The following is a 10000-nucleotide window of genomic DNA, read 5'->3' on the forward strand; positions in this document are numbered from 1 at the left end:
CAAAATACCACATGCTTTTTTAAAAGAACGGAAAATCATTATTATAAAGTTATTTGCAAATGTGTATCAAAAATGCTCGCTATTCAAAAACAAAACGAAGATTCTTGTGAACAATCATTTGTGACATACCCGCTCATTAGAGTGACTTTGTGGATAAGGTAGTCGAATCAAATTATTATTTCTAAATCATGAAAATGATCTCAACTTGCGTGTGGATTTCGTAATGCAAAATAAATGCCAATACATTCTCTTTTCAAACGCATTAAATAGGATTTTCAATGACGGTTAAACCGGTAGTTCTAACCATACGATTCATTTCTTTGGGCATGGATGTAAGATTACAACAAATATAAGCTAGTTGTTTCATTTTTAATTGAATTTCAGATCTCGATAAGTCTACAAAAACTTGATGGTGCTTTATCACATCATTCATTAACATAACTTTCTCATGAAAGATATTAAACACCAAAAAAATAGTGTTTTTATTTAAACTTATATAAGGACGGACGAGCCGTATGTTTAATCATAACAATATTTTATGATTACGTTATCAAAAAACGTTATTGATGAAAAATTTAATAAAATCTTTACCGACTGGAATCTTTAACAAGCAATCATTGTCAATGGTACAGAAACCTTCATAGGTTCAGATTTCTGACTATGGCAATATTTAACAAAATCAAATAATATCATTATATCACTCATACAATCGGACCACAATGAGTTAGAGCTCTTACATCCGTTTGTTATAAGAAATTCCATTCAAACTAAAACACAAAATTTCCATCATTGGGTACTGATTTTTTCTTTATTATTTCATCGAGTTAAGATGGACTAATACTCGTAAAAATATGTACCCATCTTTTACACTTCTCACACCTTTCCACCCTATTGCCATATAGTAAAAACCGCAATGTTCGCATAACTAGCTGGTATTGAAAAAATGTGGTGTCCTAACGTATTCGTTTTACATTACAAAATCCAGTACAAGGTGATTGTTATGTACGTTGTGAAACATGTATCATACAAAATAGTTTGATTGTCACTAAACCAAAGCTTTGTTCACAAAATACTGCACTATTTCTGTGTAGCAGAATTCTAATGATAAAGAAATGCAAGAGCTCTAAATATCGTTTGTAGGGGATGTTGGATTACGTTTAGCTAAATATTGTATTGAAATATCGTATTTGTTCATATTCACGGCATCGTTAAACTGCACTCCATTTGCGACACTGCACGCTATCGGCACTATCATTTTTATGATATGTACTACACATTTATTTCAGCATGTTTGGACGTGGCTTTCCGAAATGTATGTTTCTTCAGCAGTACAAGAATTATTTGCTAGACCTTAGGCTAACCATGGAGAAGCACATAAGCCAAAAGTAAAGCTACTGTGCCAGTAGCGTAAACATTCACTGCTGATAGTATTGATTGTACCTACCTGGGCCAATACCCATTTGTGGAGGACCAGGACGTAACATATTGCCTCCTAGAAGTGCAGCTGCTCCTGGCGCTCCAAGTGCCAAACCTTGACGGATCATTGGGGACATAAGCGGCACTGGACCTCCAAGCGATACAGGAACCTAGAATATACAAAATAACCGCCAATTAAATAAAGATGGCAGAAATCTACCAAAGTAAAATTGTAGATTATCCTAAAAATTAAATGATATTAGCGTGCATTCCAACAATATTACATCGAAAACTATTAGGTGCAGAAATTATCTCATCTTCAATCTAATTACATATTCATTCATTTACCTTACGAGTAAAAGCATCAACAAATATATTAAAGAAATAGTATCCGGCATCTACTTCGATTATTATCACTACGTGTATTAATACTAAGTCTACAGTTAAACTGACCATTCCGAGTTGCATTCCTGGTCTGACGTTTGCTGCTGCAGCAGCATTTGCAACGGCGGCATTTGCTGCGGCTGCATTTGCTGCTTGAAATCGGTGAATCATTGCCGCGCGATTCATTTCCTCTATTTGTTTGTGGTGATTGGCCGCGGCGGCTTGTGCGGCATGCGCAATTACGGCCGCTTGCTGGAATGCGCACAAAAGATCCAAATTGTTTTAGCTTAGTGAATCGTCAATAACGTTTGTAACGTTTATAAATCGTCCGCAGAAGAAGTATGGGAAAAAGCATAGGGAGCGAACGAACTTGATGGAAACGCTTCTTTTAAATCAGTATTATTCTAAAATGACCCTCCGTTTTGAATTTCCGTGTCTTGAGATTATTGTGGTGCCCATTTTTTCGATGCTATTTTTCTGATCTATGTTCATGAATCTCCTTACTTGAAACATGTTATTGCTAGTACAATGTGGATGTACCAACAATAGAGCGACAGATACAAACATCTTTAATGTCAATATCAACCAAGACAAGAACTAAAGTGTATGTCTCTAATTGAAAAAAAAGCATTCACTTTGCGATCGATCGAGATCAAAATCCCAAACGAATCGAAATAGTTTCACTACATTTGTTTCAACGATGATTCAATAAATACTTCTCGCTATCTACCAACATAAGCAAGAGGTCATGTTAACAGCAACTGTACTAACAGTTGAGAGTTTTTATAATAGAATATTAAAACCATTCCTCGCACTTATTTGTAAAGTGTCAAAAGACAAGAAAAGCAAATTAACCACCTCCTACGAAAATGCCTGGGGAATGCTCGGATTCGGTTGAAGGAAAAATAGACTAATTTTTGAAAAATGGTAAATAATAATAATCCATCCAATTCCATTCTAAACAATAGCAAACATAAAGCAACATCTAAATAAAAGAGAAAATCAGAACAAACACACAAATATGACCAAAAACCATAGCAAATGGAGGTAAAGAGCAGGATCAAGCGGTTCTGCGCTGCCGGCCTCTTGAAAGCGAAATACGAACAGAAACTTTAGAAAGGGTCAAGAACCAGGCAATCGATAAAAACAACAGTAATGCTAACCCAACGACTGAGCTTGCAGTTCGTTTTTGCTGCTAATATTTGCAATCGCAAATAAATCCTTGAATCCCATGTTAGCGTTAGATGGTTGCATTATACGTAACAAACCTACAGCTCTTGTCTAATCACTACGTTCGACACTTCGAATGAAGGTGACGACTTTGATAATAGAACAACAAAACCGCAACACACCATTTGCCTCAACACTCAGGAAATGCTACTCAGTAAGGAAGTTAGGACAGAAAAGTGGCATCAAAGGACAGAGTACGGTATACGAGAACAAAGTAACGTTTCGGAGCAAGACTTACTTCATGCGGCGACATCATCCGATTGTCCTTCGTTGAAGCGGTTGTCTGTGTTAACGATGCAATCCCTCCAGTAGGGGCTGTCGACGAAAACTGTACCATTTGTTGATGTTGTTGTTGGGCCTGTTTCAATTGGGCCTGGACCTGCGCCTGTGCCTGAGCATGAGCTTGTGCTTGAGCCTGAGCCTGAGCCTGAGCCTGAGCCTGAGCCTGGACTTGTGCTTGAGCCTGTGCGACTTGAGCTTGAGCTTGCGCCTGTGCTTGGGCTTGGGCTTGGGCTTGGGCTTGGGCCTGGGCCTGGGCTTGGGCTTGGACCTGCAGCTGCTGTTGAGCTGCAGCAACAGCAGCGGCAACCTGCGCCTGTTGTTTCTCTTGCTGCTTCTGATGGAACAGCTGTTGGATAGCTTTCTGTACTTGGTGCTGGTACTGAGGCTTCCGTGCGCGAATTTCCTCTAAGCTGAGATCTTCCGGGGGATGCACTATTTTCGATGTTCCTGTGCCCGCGTTCGGTATCACAGATGAAGCCGTTTTCACCCCGTCACCAGACAATCCATTGTTCGCATTATTGCTATTGGCAGTAGCGGCCGCAGAAATGGCACTATTGGTGGTTGGAGGAGCACTAATGGTTGCAGAACTATACGCTGGGAACGTCGGTTTAGCGCTGCTCTGTACTGTGGCTGTGCTTGCCGCGGCGGCCGGGAATAAGGGCCTAGCGCCTGCGGCCATCATTGCAGGCATCATTTGCATCCCAGGTGGTACCATGTATGGATTCATACCACTCATTGCACTCATCATAGGGTTCATACCGTAGGCGGCCTGCAGATGTGGTGCCATCATATTTTGCATCATCATGCCTTGTGCCAGGGATGCTGAAAGCAGCAGAACAAAGTTTAACATCCTAAAAAATAAAGCAGCAAATCAACAGAACTCTCACCATCCGGCTGTTTGAGTTTCTTGTGAGCTGGTTCTTCCTCTTCCGACTCAGATCGATTGCCGTTCTTTTGTTTCTCATGTTCGCGCATGTCTTCCGGTGGAATGCCTTCCATGCCATAGATCTCGATCACTATGTTCGACCGGTTGGGCAATGAGTTGGGAACCTTATCGATCGATTCCTTGTGGACCTGCATGCAATGTATCGAGAGGCCAGGGCCGGTGTACAGCTTCTTGTGGCAGATGTGGCACTTGAAGTGCTTTGCCTTTTGATGCTGGACCAAAATCTTTTCATCGTCAAACTCGCGGTTGCAGTACCTGGCAGATGAAGAGGTTGCGCGTGGCTAAGGAAAATTCACAGTACAATTCACAAAACATTACATAATCGATTTAATGTTCGCCGTCATATTTTGCCTTTTGCAGTCTTTCGCAAAATGCGCAATAATGTGACGAACGATTGTGAATCCATCATGTTTCGAGAAGGGAAGGGTGATAACTCGTCGTTAATACGTTTCATAAAAGGATACCAGCACCAGGGTTTGGATGCCTTTTTCTTCTTCCGCCCCATACTGCACAGAGTTTATTCGCGAATGGAGGATACTCGTTGGAAGAACCCGTTTGATAACACCACCAAACGACGCTTTCCTACTTCATGAACCAAACAAAATTAACCAATTCTCGGATTTTACACAAAATATCTACTTAAACGAGAAAATCACACGCGAAAAATTCTTTGCAACCGCGTTAAAAAAAACTCACATTTGTGTGCGTGGCGACGTCCCGTGCGTTTAACCGCGTGTGTTCAGAAGTGCAAACTCTCCTCACGCACACATACGCAGCTTTTATTTAGATCACATTGCAGTAGAAAATGATCTAAATTAAGGCCAAAAACTCGAAACGCCCGTTATTGTCGCTAGTTTTGAAATTGTTTATTTATTAACTGTTTTTTTAATACTATCTCTAATTATTTTGTGTTGTTTGGTTGATTTAATAAAAGCAATGGCAGCAAAACTAGCCGTAAGGCAACAAAGCGCTTGGAATCAGGGATGTCAGTCATTTGGGCGTTTTATGTAAAGTATACTTAACATTTTACATCTGCAAGTATTTAATGCACGCATTGAGTCTAAAAATGCATTTATTCTATTAGAAAACGTAACAGATCAACAGATGGATATTATTCATACTTTTTGGAGAAATGAAACTTCTTTCGTCGCCTGTTCCAAAAAAAGAATGATCATGTTTAACTAATCGTTCTTTTAATAAATATAGCATACTTTCAACCACTACCACTGTAACCACTTCCCTTAAACCTGCTAATGAATCAACGCGCTGTAAGTAACAGTAATTGCCGCAACTACCGCATCTGCCGTAAGTAACGCATGCTATGTGTGGCAGCCTTAGTCATATGAACTTCTCCAATTAAATTCTAACATTTCAGCTTATTAATCTGTTGGATTTTCAAGTTGGATCAAAATGTTTCTTCTTTCGTTATTTGGCGATCCACGCTATGGCCACCATACCATTTTACCCTAGCTATATTTTCTAAAACATAAGATGAGTTATTACTTAAGATGAGGTAGAACTTCCTTTACACCTTCCTCACAGTAATACCCCCAAAATTGTTGTCGCAAAATTGATCATCCGTTTTGAATATGGGATACTGTGTGCTTGTGTGCCAGTTTCTCAGCATGGCCTCTTTTTCCCGTACCCCACCAATCCCTTGATGAATCTTCTGTTCCAGGTCTGCTCCTTCATACTTGATCAGCTTGGCCTCTCAGCTCGGTCAGGTCGGTTCCGGGTGCTTTGTAATTTTTCAGTCCACCAATGGCCTTTCAAGCTCGGCTACAAGAGCAAGTTAATGTAGAGCAGTGGAGCCACTGGTTTAGTAATTCATCAACGTGCTGGGCCCATCGTGAGAGGACCTCTGGCTGATTACTGATCCGGTCACCAATCTTACTGTGACAGTAGAATACCTCAGTTGCCCTGCTAGCCCTTGGTGTCTTATGGGTTTGTAATATATTCTGCTTTGATTTTACCATGTGTAAAAAGCTCGTTAACATCACAATCTTCGTCATTGAAGGTATCTTTGGTACAGAATTGATGCTGTTGTGTTATGTAATTGCGCTCGTTAGATATTAGTTGAAGACATTTAAATGTCTCTGATGTTTTCCAACGCCTGTGATGTTCCGGATCGGAGTTTTCTGTTTTCTGTGATCTAAAGAATTTACGGATTTCAGTTATTTGATAAAAGCAGCAACTGGGTACATTACTTCCTAAACGTTAAATATTGAAACATCCAACAAAACGCCCTGAACTTATGTACTGTTAAAAGACAGAGGAGAGGATAGATGAAAGTGTCCGGTAACCGGCACAACAGATGCCACTTCAAGATGGTATTTTTCTGGGCAACATTATCTCGGGAAAAATTGATCATGTGATGTTATAAAAATTTACTTGTTAAAACGGCGTTATTCATTAGTACTTAGTACGTTATCCATTAGTATTAGAGTACTTCCTTGAAATGAAAACTTAATAGCGACGCACGGGTTGTGCTTTTTTTTTAATTCGCATCTGTTTTTAAAACATACTTGAATTAAATTAAAAAAAGGACAATATCTGTGTCGGAAAACGCAACACTATCCACGTACTATCTACTTCACCTTTAAGCATTTTATTGCTAAAAGCATTAAAAAGAAATAGCGAAAAGTACTGCTTGTATTACGTTTGTTTCGCGCAATGTGCTTATCCATGACGCCACTGTTGACTTAACTAATGTTAGCATACACCAACGGAAGCTACAGCTTGTTTGATCGAACCACGTTTCGTAATTGTAACTTCTTTATTTGTCCAATGAACTCCGTATCGATATGGATCGAGCTGAATACAGAAATGTATTAACCGCACCATCTCGTCGCCTGAGTTCGTTGTCATATTGTTTTACTTACCATGCATGGCATTGAAACAATGACCGTACTCTCCGGTCACCGAAGTACAGTTCAGATTATTTTTAGCAACAGAACATGAAATATCGTGTTCTTCTGACAAGTTTTCGATCTATTTTTGTACACAAGGACTAGGTCTAAAACCAGTTTTTACAGAAGTCCAGTCCAGGAAAGAATTTTACGTTTTATTCCTAGCAGATCCCTTCACTCCAATAAACTGGACGCTCTTGAGTCTTCCTGCAACGTCCAGCGTAATATAGAATAACTGACCAAAGAAGAGAACAATAAAATATACCTATTCGCGCAATGAGTTCTACTCTTCGTGACCTTGCAAACACACCGTTTAAATGAAGGAAATAGCTTTATCGTGTCGATTGATTAATTAGTGAAGGAATTGAAATATTTTACGATGCCAAAAGTACATGTTGCAATGTAATATTTGATTTATTGTTGTATTTTTCTGTTGTTGGAAATCCTTACTTCATCGGTGTTTTTATACCTCTTGTAGATTCGATAGCCTCTGTATCGAACTACTTATAAGTGAGATAAAACAGTGGACTTGAAGATGATAAGGAGTGCATCGGACCATTCTCGTACGTGATGTTTAAATAACACTTGTGTAGTCACTACAAATAGCGCCATTACGGGCCACATTTGCTCGATTCCATACCGTCTGTTCCATCCGTTCCATTTTAAAAATAACGAAGAAGCAAGTTTCAACCATCAATCGCGTGTTTGCAGTCGTTGGCAAAATGAAACTGATAAAAGCTTAATTCACTCGCTTCTTCTACTCAGCCATCACGAGACGTTCAAGTATTTGCAAAGACAGTCCGCGGAAATCGTGCCGCCGTTTATAAGTCGTCTACAGCAAGTGATAAGAGATTCGTCTGTTCGTGAGGGTATAAAGGTTATATTCTGTCCGACACGGTAGATACATCGATTGTTTCAAGCTGTTCCCTAGACTCCGTACCGTTTTCTAGGTTGAAAATACTGCCCATTGTTCGGATCAATTTCACTGTGTTCCAGCCAGCCGGAAGAAACTGGTGAAGATGAATGTCACATTCATTCCCCGTGATGGCGCACTCTATAACACGTAATCGTTTTTGGGACGTCCGTTTTTGGTTATCGCAAAACACTGCGGGGCAACAATAGGGTTTGATAACGAGCCTCCTCATCCAGTGCTCTACCTCGCATCATTATTCTTTTCCAAGTTGCTCCCCTTTTTGTATGTTCACGTTCGTTAATCTGTTATTCCTAATAAGAATTTTCGGCAGACCCTAATAACTATCATTTATGCTGCACAAAATTCAAGGGGCTTCCCGCTGTCTCTGGTACTGCCAGAAGCCATGAAAGTAACGTTCTTCAGCGAAATTTCGGTCAACGTTATTCATTTTTTGACTCATCGTTGCTGAACGAACCGGAGTTAAGTTCTCCGGGAGCGTGACAAGTATGGACTATATATATATAATACTTGAGTAACTGTAATTTTCGTTCAAATATATCCGTCCTCCTCCGAAACAAATCCGGGAGTGCTGGTTGTCCTACATAAGGGGCCATGAGTGCTACTTTTTGACTCACCAATTGTCGGACAGCTAGAACTGTGAGAACGTTTCCAACCCCCTCGCCATGTATATCATTTCCATGCGAACCGTTTGAGGGTAGCTCGATATTAACGCCAACAGTTCCCACTTGCTTCGATCGCCGCAAGCCGGACTGCCGGTTACGGTCGCCGGACGATAACGGGGGGACATAATATGGTCACTCCATACGCCACGAACAAGGATTAGTAGCTGGTCGGGGCTGGGCGATTGCTTCCGCCAGACGCAGTTCGCTACGAAGCGTGGTGGTGTACGAGCAAGCCAGGAGTTGGCACAGATAGGGGAGAGATTTCTAACCCATACATTCGTTGTGACGCCGTGATTGTTGTTATTTTTAATGCCAGTACACCAGCTCTCTCCCCGCCGTGTTGGCCGCCCTGTAGCGCCCTGAGCATTGGAATCAGTGCGGTGCGGTGCTGGCTAACGCGCAGCACAGGAGACAGTTCTATGTTGGCGTTCAAGCAGACGGTACAACGGCGCATTGATTCATCCTTTCTCCATCGTCCTCACGACAATCGGTCGGGTGCGCATTGCGCATTTGAAACCGGTAAGCAACGATGCTTCGGAGACGCGCGAGTGACAAAATCTGTTGTAAGAACCGTAATGTAAAGTGAGAAATCCGTTGCACAAGTTTACTGTTGAAGAGACACTTTGTCGTGGCGACGACGTGTACTAACGAAGCACGTACTTCGCTCCAACGAGGACCATCAGACAAGTCATAGCAACCCACTACGTAACGTTCCCAGCGTTACCTATCGATGGGATGAGTCCTTGTTTGGTGGAAAAGAGAGCACTAGAGCGTTGTGCGGCGGGCTGGTAAAGGTAGCCGTTGTTTGGCAACAACCACAACAGCTCGAACAGACTGTATGTGACCAACGGGCGTCCCTTCCAGAACACCGCTTCCTCCTCCTTTCCCCACTCGGCCCGTGAATCTGAATGAAACGTGATCCGAGGGCACATTTCTGGAACAGTGCTAGAAAGGAAACGAACACATCTTGCCCATGCCCATAGCAATCACCCCAAAAAGCCCCTCCACGCTTCCATCAATACCACCTGCCCGTCTTATCATTCACTGTATCCATTATTTTAGTACACAGCACCCACCCCTCCACTTGGAGACGGGAGCTATGGTGTTAGTGGTTTAGCAGCAGCAGCAGCAGCAGCAGCAGTGGACGGGTGAAAAGAGATAAGCGAGAGTGATAAGACAACGACGACGAGCCAACGGCCAACCAGCTACAACGGCGCTACGGCGAGTGCGACGTTGG

The 10000-nt window shown here is 41.6% G+C and overlaps 2 protein-coding genes across 6 annotated transcripts in view; one reads left to right on the forward strand and one right to left on the reverse strand.

The window, feature by feature from the left end:
- The window catches only part of LOC125948065 (BUB3-interacting and GLEBS motif-containing protein ZNF207), a 12454-nt gene extending 7510 nt beyond the window's left edge, over window positions 1-4944 (reverse strand). For 2 of the 3 annotated variants that reach the window (XM_049673736.1, XM_049673734.1), the window contains exons 1-5: window positions 4723-4944; window positions 4200-4513; window positions 3269-4134; window positions 1870-2052; window positions 1445-1586 (exon numbers count right to left, since the gene is read on the reverse strand). In XM_049673736.1, coding sequence (XP_049529693.1) covers window positions 1445-1586; window positions 1870-2052; window positions 3269-4134; window positions 4200-4513; window positions 4723-4763 — 1546 coding nt within the window. In that variant the 5' untranslated portion in view covers window positions 4764-4944. The remainder of the gene's footprint in view (window positions 1-1444; window positions 1587-1869; window positions 2053-3268; window positions 4135-4199; window positions 4514-4722) is intronic. The other variant, XM_049673737.1, reaches the window with a different exon arrangement.
- A 4178-nt stretch (window positions 4945-9122) lies between these two features.
- Window positions 9123-10000, forward strand: part of LOC125948756 (arylalkylamine N-acetyltransferase 1-like) — a 15466-nt gene continuing 14588 nt past the window's right edge. For 2 of the 3 annotated variants that reach the window (XM_049675108.1, XM_049675109.1), the window contains exons 1-2: window positions 9123-9282; window positions 9826-10000. The exon at window positions 9826-10000 is cut by the window's right edge and continues 500 nt beyond it. The gene's annotated coding sequence lies outside the window, so the exon portion shown is untranslated. The remainder of the gene's footprint in view (window positions 9283-9825) is intronic. The other variant, XM_049675110.1, reaches the window with a different exon arrangement.

The sequence above is a fragment of the Anopheles darlingi genome, chromosome 2 (genome assembly GCF_943734745.1).
Source record: "Anopheles darlingi chromosome 2, idAnoDarlMG_H_01, whole genome shotgun sequence".
NCBI classification, from domain to species: Eukaryota; Metazoa; Arthropoda; class Insecta; order Diptera; family Culicidae; genus Anopheles; species Anopheles darlingi.